Source organism: Danio rerio, chromosome 2 (genome assembly GCF_049306965.1).
Source record: "Danio rerio strain Tuebingen ecotype United States chromosome 2, GRCz12tu, whole genome shotgun sequence".
Lineage (NCBI taxonomy): Eukaryota > Metazoa > Chordata > Actinopteri > Cypriniformes > Danionidae > Danio > Danio rerio.
The window spans coordinates 47,626,121-47,642,602 of record NC_133177.1 but is presented as its reverse complement, the minus strand read 5'-3'; the positions used below and the strand labels follow the sequence as shown (position 1 = coordinate 47,642,602).

Genomic DNA, 16,482 nt, shown 5'->3' with positions numbered 1-16,482 from the left:
TGAACATCAATGTTATTAGCCCTCTAAAGGAATATATATTTTTAATTGTCTACAGGACAAACCATCATTATACTCTAACTTGCCTGATTAACCGTATTAAGCCTTTAAATTTTGGGACTTGTGGAGCTGCGCATTGATGGATTTGCTTTTTAATGTTTGAACTAAATTAAACTTCAACTCTAAAAAAACTGAACTGGCAGTTTCAGTCTACTAAAAACTTCTATGTTAAGCTGCTTTAACAAAATCTACATTGTAAAAGAGGTAGTGAAATGAGGATGAATTGAATTTAACCACACTTTAAGCTGAATACTTGTATCTTGAAAACTATCTAGTAAAATATTATGTACTGTCATCATGGCAAAGATAAAAGAAATCAGCTATTAGAAATTAGTTATTAGGACTATTATAATTTTGAATATGTTGAAAAAATCTTTGTTAAACAGAAATTGGGAAAAAAATATACAGGGGGTGCTAATAAATTAGGAGGGCTAATAATTCAAGAGCAAAAAAAAATATATATATATATGCAAAAAAAAAAAAAAAACTTCATCTTTTTTTCTACTTCCCCATCTATTTCTTCTTCCTCTCCTCTTATGTCTGCAAAGCTCTACTCTTTTTAATCCTCTTTCACCAGTTCACCTGTTCCTATTTTTGCACTTCCTCTCTCTTTCATCCCTCCATCCCTTTCCCACTTCAGGCTGTCAGCTCAAAATCAATGCCGATCATTGAGCGACAGCAAAAGTCTTCATTTTTAATCTTTTTTAGTCAGTTTCATTGTATAGTTGAATGAAATTACAGTTATTCACACATGTGCCGCTCGAAACTATATTCCCCCTTCACAAACTACAAAAGAATACATTAGGTAGAATTATTTTTCTGCTCGTTAAATGGGAAACAAAGTTGTTAGAGCTCAAAATGCATCATGAAAAATATCCTATTCATATTACTCATATCTGATAGTTCTGTGCGTGGAAATGACCTCAATTTGAGCTATTATTTGATGAACGTCATTCCTGTCGAACACCGAATGCAGCCCTCACCTCGTGGAAAATATGTGCCTGTGGTGACAATTTTATTAAAATGATATAATGCTACTTCTTGCGCATTTTGGGGTGTTATGAAGCCATGCTCTTTTCTTTCTTTCATCTTTTTTATGAGACTGATTATTTCACCTGAAAGCCTCCGTCTGTTTCCTGTTGTTGTTTTCCTTGTTTTTTCTTTTCTTTTTTGTGTTTTGTTATAAGCATATTAATTAGACTGAACCGGAAGATTCTTTATGATTGTTATTTTCAGGAGTTAACAACAAACCTTGGATCTGAGTAGGTTGTAGTTAAGATTAGTTAGTTCCTCCTGCCTCAGCCAGGTTTTGTCATGTGTTTGATTATATATGCACTCAAACAATGACATTTGCTGTTTGTTCAAACTACTTTTTTTTAAAGGAGCTGAAACAACACCATTCTTGAGGGTTTTTTGGGACAACTTAAATGTTTTATGTTCGAACCACTTAAATTTGTAAAAACTAATAAATTAATTCCTTCATGTTTCCCCAGTACAAATCGATTGTGTGGAATTTTTTTTTTTACAGTGAACAGTGTTCAGCATAAATGAGTACAGCACTCACAGATCTCTCTTTTAAATTATTTTTTTGTATGATGCTTTACAATACTATATTTGTCCATATACATTAGATTAATCAGTACCAAAGTCAAAACTGGAACTAATTTAATGAAAAAAAAACAACAGTCCCTACATTATAAAATTGATGTTTGCTGTTTGTTGAAACTACTTTTATAAAATGAGCTGAAATAACACAATTCTTGAGTTTTTGGGGGATAACTAAATTGTTTATGTTCAATTCACTTAAATTTGTAAAAACTAATAAGTTAACTTAATTTCTTTGTTTTCTTCAAGAAAAAATTATGGTGTGGAATCCAGCATTCTTTACAATGTATCACAGTCCAAAAAATAGTACACCCAAATTGGTTAAAACATAAAAATATGATATCAAATTTAGTTGAAATTTTGTAGTTTGTATTTTTGTTGTCAATTTAAATGCATTATGTTTCTGTTCCTAAAGTGAGGTGAAAAAATTCAATCAATATAACTGCTTAATTAAACCAAAACAATTGGCTTTATTTAATGAAAAATGTATAAAAAATCTTATGTTATATACAAATGTGTAGATATATACTTTTTATTTGATAATAAATTCCAGATTATTGCCCTGGTTATTGCAATAATTTATTTTATTATGTTTTATTTAAAATGATAAAAGAAGGCAATAAGCCAAAGGAAAGTAAGTAAGTCAGCAGGTAAGTGACTGATATATACATACATACATACATACATACATACATACATACGTACATATAAAATCATGTAAAAGCCTTAAAATCACTAAAAAACTGTCAACACAGTTTCACAAAGCTCTTTTATAATCAACAAAGCTCTTCACAATACACAATGAATCATTGATTTACATGTACTGTATATTGGATCTAAACTTGTTATAGTGAGGGAACTTGCAAGCATGAATTCTTTATTTGAGTGACTATCAAAACCTCAGATTGGCCACTGCATTCAAATAATTAACAGATATGTCTGAGATTGGCTCAACACTTAAAAAAAACAGTCAATTAAAAGCACTGTTTCTATCCAGAGTGCAATTACAAACACATACACCTGTTTCACACATACTCCATCTGCAGTGAGTGTACGGTCCAGATGGAGTATGTGTGTGTGTCTGTGCGTGCTCCTCCCAAAATAAAACTTCACTTCATGGTTCATTTTGCAACTTTTTAGGACTAAATGTTTGTCTAAATTCAGTTTTTAATATGAACTAATCTAAATGTGGAATATTTTACACTTTAATTATTTGTATATGATGACATCATTACTATTTTGCATCAGTGTTAATTTTGCCACAAACAACCTTATTCTCTGTATCCATATCTGACTCACTCAGGAAATGTTTTCTGTTTGTTGAAACTACTAAAATATGGAGTCAGATCAGTCTCATAAATAATACATTTACAAAATAAAATCCATACATGCACAGCACAATTTACATTTATTTACAAAATACAATTTGTCAATTTGTAAATACACAATTTGTGAGTTTACAAGTAAAAATCATAAATATTTTCGACAAATGAATTAGATTTGTGTATTTTTGAATCGTGTTTAGAATTTACGAATTGGATTTGTGTATTTTTGAATCGTGTTTTGAATTTATAAATTTAATTTATTTCTTTTTGAATCGTGTTTTGAATTTACGAATTGGATTTGTGTCTTTTTGAATCGTGTTTGGAATTTACGAATTGGATTTGTGTTTTTTTGAAGCATATTTTAAATTTGCGAATTGTATTTGTGTATTTTTTAATTGTCTTTTGAATTTACGAATTTGATTTTCGTACTTTTGAATTGTGTTTTGAATTTACAAATTGGATTCTGTATTTTTAAATTGTCTTTTGAATTTACGAATATAATTTGCGCACTTTTGAATTGTGTCATTTCCACACACAGAACTATCGAATATGGGAGTAATATGAAATGTTTTTTAGCTCTAACAACTTTGTTTCCCATTTGAAGAGAAAAAAATCGTTCTGCCTAATGTATTCTTTTGTAGTTTATGAAGGGGGAAAATAGTTTAGAGAGGCACATGTGTGAATAACTGTAATTTCATTCAACTGTTCTAGTAAATTGAAACTGTGTCAGTCCAGTTTTCAGAGTTAAAGTTCAGTTTAGTTCAGTTCAGTGTGGTTTAATTTTCACTGCTGAAAGTCCAAACACTGAAGAGAAAATCCATTGATGTGCAACTCCACAAGTCCCAACATTTAAAGGCTTAATTAGGTTATTTAGGCAATTTAGGGTATAATGAGGGTTTGTTCTGTAGAAAATTGAAAAAAAAAATCCTTAGGAGGGCTAATAATATTGACCATAAAAAGCATTTAAACTTTTTAAAACTGTTTTTATTCTAGGCAAAATAAAACAAATAAGACACTGGGTGAAACAATACAATTTTTTTCTTCCCAAATGAAGGTACTATAACATAAAGTAATACAGTATAAGATTTTAAACACACACATATACAAGTCAGAATTATTAGCCCCCCTTTGATTTTTTTCTTTTTTTTTAATATTTCCCAAATGATGTTTAACAGAGCAAGAGAATTTTCACAGTATGTCTGATAATATTTTGTCTTATTTGTTTTATTTCGGCAAGAATGAAAGCAGTTTTACATTTTTTAAACACCATTTTTAAGGACAAAATTATTAGCCCCTTTAAGCTATATTTTTTTTTCGATAGTCTACAAAACAAACCATCGTTATACAATAACTTGCCTAACTAGAACTTTACAATCTGTTTTGCACAAAAAGCATGCTTGTGCTGTTTTTCCTTCAAATAAATGCCACTTGCTTTGACATTTTATTATTTATTGCAATGGCATTTCAAGTTGTTTTTTTGTTATTTGAGTACTGCTTAAGTGTCCAAACTATTTCCAGGGTCACTCCGCATGCTTTGTTCTAGTTTAACTTTTTTTCCTTTCAAATCACATTTTCTTATTTCATACAAAGTAATGCACCGGCAAAAAAAACCTGATGCTTTACAGTCATGCCAAAAAATCTTGGCTGAGAAAGAAAGCCAGAGAAAATGACAGTGAAGCGCAAACACCAGGTGTGTTGAAACAAAGTTGTCAGATAGCTTTCATGACTCAGCCATACTGAAATTAATCTGACAGAAAAAAAAAACCCAAACCGCTGTAATCCAGCCAATCTCAGCCCTGTGTTCGCCTCCGCCATGGCTCTAATCACTCCGTATTTTCTGGGTTTGTGGAGGAGATATTCTTAGCAGGGAGCTTTTTATAAAGTACATAGATGATAAACAGACGTTTCTTTCTAACCCACAAACAATGTCAAACAAACACGAGTAACAGCGAGGAAGGGGAAGAGAGAGAGATTGGAGCCAGGAAGGAAAACTACACACAAGCTGGAGTGATAAAAATAACTTGAAGAACTGGAGAAATGAGCGCAGCATGTGAAGGATTCAATTAGTTTAGTGGTATACAAACAGCACATTTTCTCAATCTGAACTGAAATTACAATACGGTTATTAAACTCTCTTAAAATCAGCAGTCTGCCTTCATCACTTCTTAGCAATACAGAGAGCAAACAAAAATAATCAGAATTTATTATATGAAGGTTTAAAATGAAGCACTTAAGGGTTATGATTTCGAACCGTTTAATTTTGCGGTTGATCGTTATAATATAATGTAAATATATCATTTTTTGGATTACTGGAGAAAGCTGATACAAATCTTTTTTCTGTATAACTTCTATCACTTGCTATTGATAAACCGTTGTCCATATGATGTACCTTTATATAGTATGTTGATGTACATGCATTTACTTATATATTTGTGTATATAAATCTACACTCACTGGCCACTTTATTAGGTACACCTTACAAGTACGGGGTGGGACCTACTTTTTGCCTTCAGGATAGCCTTAATAATTTGTGGCATAGCTTTAACAAGGTACTAGAAAATTCCTCTGAGATTTTGGTCCATATTGACATGGTAGCATCATGCAGTTGCTGCAGATTTGTTGGCTGCACATCCATGATGCAAATCTCTAGTTCGACTACAACCCAAAGGTGCTCTATTGGATTGAGCTCTGGTGACTGTGAAGGCCATTTGAGTACAGTGAACTCATTGTCATGTTCAAGAAACCAGTCTGAGATGATTCACGCTTTACGACATGGCGTGTTATCCTGTTGGAAGTAGCCATCAGAAGATGAGTACACTGCTGTCATAAAGGGATGGGCATGGTCAGCAACAATACTCAGGTAGGCTGTGGCGTTAACACGATGCTCAACTGGTACTAATTGGCCTAAAGTTCCAAGAAAATATTTCCCACACCATTACACCACTATCTCCAGCCTGAACCCTTGATAAAAAGCAAGATGGATCCATGCTTTCATGTTATTGAAGCCAAATTCTGACCCTACCATCCGAATTTCGTAGCAGAAATCGAGACTCATCAAACCAGGCAACGTTTTTCCAATTTTCTGTTGTCCAGGTTTGGTAAGCCTGTGCGAATTGTAGCCTCAGTTTCCTGCTCTTAGCTGAGAGGAGTGGGACCCAGTGTGGGCTTCTGTTGCTGTAGCCCATCCGCCTTAAGGTTGAACAAGTGTTGTGCGTTTAAAGATGCATACCTCATGTGTAATGAGTAGTTATTTGAGTTACTGTTGCCTTTCTATCAGCTCGAACCAGTCTGGCCATTCTCCTTAGACCTCTGGCATCAACAAGGCATTTGTGCCCACAGAACTGCCGCTCGCTGGACATTTTCTCTTTTTTGGACCATTCTCTGTAAACCCTAGAAATGGTTGTGCATGAAAATCCCAGTAGGTCAGCAGTTTCTGAAATACTCAGACCAGCCCGTCTGGCACCAACAACCATGCCAAGTTCAAAGTCACTTAAATCACCTTTCTTTAAATTTAGTTTATTTAATTCACCTGTACTGCATGTCTTCGGACTGTAGGGGAAACCGGAGCACCTGGAGGAATCTCACATGAACACGGGGAGAACGTGCAAACTGCCAATTGACCCAGCCGGGACTCTTCTTGCTGTGAGGCGACAGAGCTAACCACTGAGCCATCGTGTCTCCCATATATATTTTTATTTTTTAATTTTTTGTTTATCTATTTTTTAATTTTTTTATAATCATTTTTTGTCTTTTTTGGTATATTTGGTTCTGATTTCTGTAGTACATGTTAAAATCTCCTACAATCAACAACAAAATTTTTTTTTTACTTTGAGTATCAGTGTGTCAGAAACATTTAGGATTGTCAGCTTTTGAAAGATTAAATATTATTGGTTAATTAGAATGTAAATAGATAATATATTACAAACTAAATAAATAAACAAATAAAACCCTTAAAATAGTGATCAAGGCTATCTTAATTTTTTTTATTTATATTAGTTTTATATTATTTATTACTATTATTAAGCTGCATTTTTGTCTAACATCCAGAATACATATTTATAAATGCAAAATTTAGGTTAAAACATGTCTTAATGAATGAATAAAGGAATGGAATAAAATGTCATTATAAATATGTAAATCTCCTAAATCAGCACTTTAATCTCATATTAATACAGTAATATTGCCGAGATCAAATCAGAATAATAATGCATGAAAATTTTCACTCATAATCAAGCAATAATCAAGTGGTTAAAATGAAAGGTTTTAAACAAGTTAATAAATGTATAAGATATAATATAAATGTGATCATTTTTTATCGTATTCTTCATTTTTGTCTCATATCCTGAATAAATATCTATATATGGTTCTGTACTTTGAAATAAAGCTAATTTACTTGGACATGCAAAATTTGCCAGTGAGGTGAATAATAAAGATCCTGAAAAACAGATTAAGTAAATGACATTCTTAACAGCAGCATATGTTGAATATTTGAATGTTTACTGTTAAATTATTATTTTAGTTTGACTGTAAAAGTGTTTTTGAAGAGCAACTCTTTGAGAGAGAGAATTTCACACTGTTTAAGAATGAATGCTGGTGTGGGTGCTGAGCTTTTATTAGGAACAAGGGCCACACACTAGTCTACTGCAGAGAAAGAGAGGTTGAAAAAAAATCAATAAGGGAGGAGGGACCGAGAAAGAAAAGAAGGATGAAAAGGTTCAGGTCAATTACGACACGAGAATTAGAAGAAAGGAGGAGGATATATACCTTCAATGATGTGCTTCCTCGAAAGCCCACGCTCTGTCTCTGCCCTGGAGAAGAAAGAAAGAAAGAAAGAAAGAAAGAAAGAAAGAAAGAAAGAAAGAAAGAAAGAAAGAAAGAAAGAAAGAAAGAAAGAAAGAAAGAAAGAAAAAGCCAAAAGTCTAAATCTTAAGGAGAAAATAATAGTAATTGTTATAGTAAAAGTTACTTACAGATAGAAAAATAGATAAAACGGTAGAACAATAGATAGAACAGTAGAACAACAGAATGACAGATGAATAAATGGATGGATGATAAAAGAATAGAACAACATAACAATGGATGGATGGATGGACAGATGGATGGATGGATGGATGGATGGATGGATGGATGGATGGATGGATGGATGGACAGATGGATGGATGGATGGATGGATGGATGGATGGATGGATAGATGGATGGATGGGAATGGAACAATAGACAACAATAAAATCAAATGATAGAATAATAAATAGAATACCAGATGGATGGATGATAGAAGGATAGAAAAACAGATTGATGGATGGATGGATTGGTGGATGATAGAAGGATAGAAAAAACGGATGTATAGATAGATTTATGGTTGGATGGATGATAGAAGGATCAAAAAACAGATGATGGATGGATGGATGATGGATTAGTAGATGATAGAAGGATAGAAAAAACAGATTGATGGATGGATTGGTGGATTATAAAAGGATAGAAAAAACTGATGGATGTATAGATGGATGGATGGATGGTTGGTAAATGGATGGATGATGGATTGGTAGATGATAGAAGAACATAAAAAACAGATGGATGGATGATGGATTGGTGGATTATAGAAAGATAGAAAAAACAGATGGATGTATAGATGGATGGATGGTTGGATTGATGATAGAAGGATCAAAAAAACAGATGATGGATGGATGGATGGATGGATGATGGAATAGTGGATGATAGAAGGATAGAAAAAAACAGATGGGTGGATGATGGATTGGTGGATGATAGCAGAATAGAAAAAAACTGATGAATGGATAGATGGATTGATAGATTGGTGGATAATAGATGGATAGAAAAAAAAGAAAATAAATTGATGAATCGGTGGATGATAGAAGGATAGAAGAAACAGATGGACGGACGAGGGATTGGTTGAAGATAAAAGGATAGAAAAAACAAATGGATGGTTGGATGAATTGTGGATTGGTGGATGATAGATGGATAGAAAAAACAAATAGATGGATGATTGGATGGATAATAGAAAGATAGAAAAAACAGATGGATTGATGGATTGGTGGACGATAGAAAAATAGAAAAAACAGATGGATGGAAGGTTGGATGGATGATAGAAGGATAGAAAACAGATAGATGGATAGATGATGAATTGGTGAATGATAGAAGGATAGAAAAAGACAGATGAATGGATTGGGGATGACAGAAGGATAGAAAAAACAAATGGATGAATGATTGGATGGATGATAAAAGGAAAGAAAATAGATGGATAGATGATGAATTGGTGGATGATAGGAGGATAGAAAAAACAGATGGATGGATGGATGATGAATTGGTGGATGATAGAAGGATAGAAAAAACAGATGAAAGATGGATGGATGATAGATTGGTGGATGATAGAAGGATAGAAAAAAACAGATAGATGAGTGGATGATAGTAGGATCGAACAGTGGATGAAATGTTGAATGGATACTTACTTTCCTCCCCAGTAGAGTTTAGTGGTGATAACCAGACTGGATCTCCTGTAAACACACATAGACAGATTATACTGTAGAGTACGTATAAAGGCGAAGGCATTCATTTCTCATCCAAAGAAACTGATCAACATGATCCCCCCCTCACGAGAAAGATAAGACAAATACCTCCAGCACTTCTTCTTGATAATGTTTCCTAGGATTATTTCAGCCCTGTGAACGAGAAACATGCATTTTAAGCACTTTGTATTTAAATAAAGAATACACTGTCGGATTTGTGGAGATTGTCTTTCTTTTTTGTTTGTTTGTTTGTATGAGACTGTGAGGTGAATTTGATAAACAGCCCCCACAGCACTGAGCTTCGCATACACTTTAAACATACAGTTACTGTCACTCTTTTCAGGACAAACACACCGTCTTTTATGCATGAGTTTCATTATAACTTGCCAGATTCACAAACGTCAGCGTTCTGTGCCTGACGCAGTTAATGTTGAGCTATGTCTATTGTCCACAGAGTCCTGAAGAAAATTTGAGCTTATTCGAAATGAATGTTAGTCTGTTTTTTAAGCAGTAATTCATCAAAAGGATGCTTAAAAGGAAAAGCATTACAAGCAGACTCATGTCCAGACTTTTGTCTTTTTTTAACAGCTGGTGTAGGTGCCCGATTACAATGGTGAAGTGATGATCTACACTCCTAGGAAGACTACCACTGCTGTTGTCGTTTGTATCCTGCTCTACTCAGCATTCAGATCTGGTCTGCAGCCTTCTGGAATTGCCAAATATAAATTTCATTCAGCACTAAATCTGTGGCCGATTGCACCACAGACAGACTGCAGAATTCCTTTATTACATTTGATGCAAAGCTGATGCAGACAATGTGTGCACAAACGTTGCAAAAGTGAATTCCCTTCTGCATCTTATGCCTCTAACAGCTTTAGATCAATCCGATTGCAGGAGTTTGGATGTGACGTTTACAGGCTCGACTTGGTATTAAAGGGATAGTTCATGCAAAATTGAAAATTGTGTCATTATTTACTCACCCTTTACTTGATAAACCTATTTGAGTTTCTTTCTTCTGTAAAACACAGCATATTTTGAAAAAAAAAAAACAAAAAACTGCGACCGTTGACCTTCATATTATTCGTTAGACTACTTTGGATGTCAATGGTTACGGGTTTCAAGCTTTCTTCAAAATATCTTCTTTTAGGTTTTGCAAAAAACTAAACTCATTAAACCACTTAAGGCTAAGTAAATACTGAGTAAATTTTCCCTTTTGGTTAAACTATCCCTTTAAGATGTGTTTTAATAAGCTGTTAATTTAACATGTTAATTAGATTAAGTAGTAACAAAAAAGAAGTGTGAAATTTTTAATGAAGTTAATGCACCATGTCGACCCCAGACCTGTGTAAGTCATATTACATTTCACACAGTTGACTGGTAACTGGATGCAAAACAACAGCTCATGTAAGAGTGCAGTGATGACACTATAATATAAGATGTTAAAAAGGGGATGTTCACACAAAAATGTCCATTTTGTCATCATTTACTTAGCTAGTCATTTCAATCCTGCATTATATATATTGAATTATTGTTACGACTGAAGTTTTTTATTTGTTTATTATTGCGGATTGTACTCTTTTTCTTTTGTCCCGCCTCCTTGTTGTTTTTCTGTTGTTTCATAGGCTCCCATACTGGCGTGATTCCCTGATCTGATTGGCTGCTGGTCGCAAAAGCACGTATAAAAAGGAGCTTCCGGCAGGGTTCGAAGAGCTCATTTCTGTGCGTTCGTTGTTTGGAGTGGATCTCCTGGGTTTCCCTCACCCCTTCGGCCGACGACCAACAACAACCAACTTTGTATTGATGACCATCATATGTTTAAATATTTTTTGAGAGTTTGAGCGTGTGGGGTGACCTGCCTATTTATCTGATTACTTTTGACTTTGTTTATGTTAGGGAGTAAGGTAAGATTCTTGTATTTTTTAAAAATAGTAATAGGTAATTTAGTGGATTTATTTTATAGATTCTTTTGTTTGTTATTTTGGCCTGTGGTCACCCTGACGAAATGCTCATTTATATAAACCATGGACATTTTGTCCACTTTCGACCTTTAGTAGCAGTTGAAAACACATTTGATTTATTTCCACTGTAAATGTCTGATGCTGAACAGCCACAAAAGACCTTCTACCCTCTGCCTACTAACCAAACATAGTCATTATGGGATGCGTTTGAGAAAACACACCAAAACAAGCTATACTTTATTTTACTGTTCAAAAACATACTGATTTCAATCACAACTGTAGTTGCCATTCAAATACTTGCATTAGCTTGACTGTTTGCTCATAAGCAACATAACATGAGTTTGTTCACTCAATATCTGCAACTGCATTGGAAATACGTGCCTTCATTTTCTTTTGGAACTGTTACTCAGTTTGTAGGTAAAACGATTGCTATGGGGCAGTATGAATCCAGCTATGTTTGTTCCTTTTCACACTAATGACATTTACCAGGACATGATATTGACAAACAAAGGACTATTTTCATGCAGCTTATTGCACAATGTCAAATAAATACCACAAATTAATTTAAAGGAGTCTTTGACTTGTGACGGTAAATCGTCTCTGTTCAGTCATTTACCTTGAATTTGTATGTAACTTACTTGCGTGAACATTCTGCATTTGGTCTTAACCTAGCATAAAAGGCTTTTATCACCTCCTGTTATTTCGGCATGACCTTAAAGGTCCTGTAGGATTCAATTAAAGTTTTTTTTAGATGTTTAGAAGACGTTTAGAAGATGTAAACCTGATATAAACATTCACAGCTTTCATTTTCACCTAAATGGATCGATGATTTTTTACACATCACCTCATACTTCAGTTTCTCATCAAATCTTGACCAATCATATGCTCTCTAGTATCATGCCCCACCCCCTTCAAGACCTTTCTTATTTCAAATTTTCATTTGATGCGCTTGAGCTCAACCCCTTTCACTGGCAGAGCTGTAACAAAAACAAAACACAATTGGCTGTTTTAAGGGGAGGAACTACTTTATGCCCCGCCCTCTCTTTATAATTCAGTTGAGATTACGTCAAACATTAAATAAAAATGCACATTTCACAGTGCGTTTTTGCATTTTCATGTGGACAAAGATATTTTTTAAAAGGCAGGGAAAACTCTGTTTATAAAAATACTCATGTATGTGTGGACACAAGACTGAAACGTACAACAAAATCTACCATTGTAACAAAACATATTTTTCAGCTTCACAAAAAATGTATACAACGCCCTCTTGTGGATTTGTCGTTTAAAACGTGCAACAAAATTTACCCAGAGCAACCGATTTTATGTTTTGCAAAAAAATAGGCTGAGGCACGTATTTCCCATGAGCCTCGGTTGAATACTTATTACAACCTTGTCTTGACTGGTTGAAAACACATGTTAATACCAGGCGGCATCACAGCCCTAGTTTACATACTATCCATTAAATAAACTACTGTATAGTAGGTAATATTAGATTTGAGAAAACACAAAAGATCATTATTGTTGCTATTAATTAAAGGCCAAACTCACTTGCCAGCTGAGTAGACCTCTGCAGTGTCAAAGAGATTCACCCCATTTTCATAGGCTATAGTCATCAGCTGCTCTGCAACCTGCAAAACACACACACACACATATATCAAGCATGCAGCTGTCAATCACACTGCAGAGAGCTCAGAAGTGTGTGAACGGATAATCGAGCGCTCACCTTCCTGAAAGCAGAGCTCTTTAAATCCACTCCACATGACTCACTGCCATGTGAAGCACTTTTAAAACATCCACGTCCATCACACTTGATTTGTCCAGAGTTTAGTTAAATTTGAACTTTTTTTAGACATACTGCGAGCCTTTTTTTTGTCATTTTTATTTTTATGGACAGTGCAGTTGGTATAGGAAATAATTGGAGAACTGTGAAACAGGACATGTTATTCTTAAAAAGATAATTCAAATAAAATAAAAAATTTTCGTCGTTCTTTATTTATGAGCTTCTTTTTTCTGTTGAAAGAAAGATATACTGAGGAATGTTAAGAGAAATACAGCCAAGTGAGTTCCATAGTATTTTTGGTCCTATTATGGAAGTCGATGGCTGCTTTGTTATTACCAGAAGAAAGAAATTCATTCCAAAAATACCAACCACATGCTGGTTATTATTAAAAGGCAACCCTTTAATTGTTTCAAATCTTTATGAGGTTCTTTCTTATGTTAAATGCAAAAGAAGATATTTTGAATAAAAGTTGGAAACCGGTAACCATTGACTTCTATTGTGTTTGTTTTTCCTACTATTGAAGTCATTGGTTACACGTTTTCATCTTTCTTCTCAAGATAAGAAAGAAACTCATTAATGTTTGTAACCACTTGAGGGAGAGTAAATAGTAAGTAAAAATAAATTTTTGTGTGAACTATCCCTTTAATGTCCTATATTGATTTGATGTACTGTATATAGGGAAATGCATGAAATGTATAGCATCTGACAGTGTTTTTTAATTCTTCACACCTCAGTGTTTGTCACATAACGCATTAAATAAATAATATATTTCTCTAAAGACAGATTTTCTGCCAGATGTACAGTGTATAATGGCATTCATGCGCATATTAACACAAGGTTATTATTATGCATGGATGCCTTTAAAAAATTGTGCTCATTATTTTATATATAGTAACACAACAACTAGCTGTGACGAAGAGTGAGATAAATTCAACGTTACTGCAGTCCCACAACTATATTCAACATTTAAAAGCACAAGATATGAAACCACTGAGACACTTCATGACTAATTTTAAACAGCCTGAAAAGGCATCATTAGTGGATGTTCACACAGAGTACATTTTTGCAATTTCTCACACATGACATAGCATTGTAAAAATCATTAATCATAAGTGCAACCTTTTAAAAAAATGTGCCTCGAGACACACACACGCACGCACGCACGCACGCACGCACACACACACACACACACACATAAACCTCACACACACATATATATATTAGATATTATATTAGACAGACATTTGTTTGTCTTCTGGAGTATTTTACACAAGACACAACATTTGTGGAGTTCAAGGTTAAAGTAAATTAAGCTTTAAAAAAAAGCTCTCTCGTTTTTTGTTCCTTTCTATTGTCTAAATTCTTGTTTTGTTTGTGCATTATACAGCACTCCTTTTTAATATAGATATTCTGTCTTATCATGTGGCAGACTGACATTGTGACCAATGTGCTTGTGTCCTTTGCTCACCTGCACATCACACCAATTTCTAAAAATGATTCATAAAAACAAATTTGTCTGAGTCCCTTGGTATGCTTAATCCATGTAAATAATATATATATAAAAATGTAAAACATATGAAAACAGACTTATTAGGTGATATCAGGTTAAGAAATGCTGACGTTAAATGGCCTACCACTACCACTTTCAATAATTATGCAGCAATAAACCAAATATAGTCTAACATCTAAAATTATATTCACTTTCTTTCTGGTTTCTTAAAAAAATATTGTTATGATAATATAATATGATGATTAAATATAATGATATATAATATAGTAAAATATATACACTACCTGACAAAAGTCTTGTCGCCTATCCATGTTTTAGGAACAATACATAATAACTTGAATTCTAGTTGACCATTTGGTATCAGAAGTGGCTTATATGAAAGGCAAAGGACTCTTATTACGTTTCTTTTACCAAAATAAAATATGATCATGCCTTGATTTTTAACTACTTAATTAGGACAGTAAGGTCTGACTTTGCTTAGACAAAAGTCTTGTCATGTAACAGAAATAACGTACAGTATAGATTTTAAAGTCATGGTGCAGTGGAGAAAAAATTAATATTGTGTATGACTCCCATGAGCTTGGAGGACTGCATCCATACATCTCTGCAATGACTCTAATAACTGACTAATAAAGTCATCTGGAATGACAAAGAAAGCGTTCTTGCAGGACTTCCAGAGTTCATCAAGATTCTTTGGATTCATCTTCAATGCCTCCTCCTTAATCTTACCCCAGACATCCTCAATAATGTTCATGTCTGGTGACTGTGCTGGCCAATCCTGTAGCACCTTGACCTACTTTGCTTTTAGGAACTTTGATGTGGAGGCTGAAGTATGAGAAGAAGTGCTATCCTGCTGAAGAATTTGTACAGATGTATTATATTAAGTAATGTGACACTAATTTGTACAAAGAGCACTAATGATTTTGAAACAATGATTTAAGCTAAACACAGTATTTGAAACTTGACTGAAGACTTAAAATTTGTATAAACTTTAATTATGACTTGCAAAACACAGACTCTGGCTAAACAGACGTTTGTGCTCCTGTCCTATGCAGTATCTTACACTAGACACCAATATGTGGTACTCCAGTTAAAACACTGGCATTTGAAATGTTTTCTGCATTGTGCTATGCAAATTTTCCACTATTTTCTGTTATCATTTGTCAAAAATTGTGACCCTTGGATTCATCTTAGGCATTTTTAATGGGTGGCACTTATGTTAAAACCAGTACAAATGATTCCATCTCATGTTTATGTTTCACTATGCTTTTGCATCATTTTTCTGTGTAAACACATGCACTGATGTCTTCAACTGCTATGCCTCTTTTGGAGAGACTAGCACAATACTTTAAAACAACTTTTAAATAGCATCACCAATTCCACTGCTCTCATATTGTGTTTCTGCATTCAGCTGTGTTTCTTTTCCCTAAGGGGCCATTCATACAGAACATGTTTTTGCCTTAAAAACATGAGACACAGACAGCGGAATGGGAAAGGTCTCAAGATGCATTTTCAGAAAGCAGATTATGGAAAAAAAAAAAGATCCAAGATGCAAACTGAATGGTCAAAGAGAATGTCTAGCATGTTTAAAATAGCAGTGCAACTTTGATACACAAATATTACCAAGGTCCCACTTTATTTTAAGGTGCAATTCTCACTATTATAAACTAACTATGACTTTTGCCTCAAAATCCTAATTTGTTGGGTACTTTGATAGTTATTAAAG

General features: G+C 33.9%; 1 protein-coding gene across 4 annotated transcripts in view; it reads right to left on the bottom strand.

Annotated features, from left to right (window-relative positions):
• kcnab1b (potassium voltage-gated channel subfamily A regulatory beta subunit 1b) overlaps positions 1-16,482 on the bottom strand; it is a 105,692-nt gene that overhangs the window by 27,778 nt on the left and 61,432 nt on the right. For 3 of the 4 annotated variants that reach the window (XM_009298790.5, XM_073929593.1, XM_678582.11), the window contains 4 exons: positions 13,015-13,094; positions 9,617-9,661; positions 9,452-9,496; positions 7,752-7,795 (listed from right to left, as the gene is read on the bottom strand). In XM_009298790.5, the coding sequence (XP_009297065.3) occupies positions 7,752-7,795; positions 9,452-9,496; positions 9,617-9,661; positions 13,015-13,094 (214 nt within the window). Of the gene's footprint in view, positions 1-7,751; positions 7,796-7,957; positions 8,769-9,451; positions 9,497-9,616; positions 9,662-13,014; positions 13,095-16,482 lie in introns of those variants that run through there. The other variant, XM_073929599.1, reaches the window with a different exon arrangement.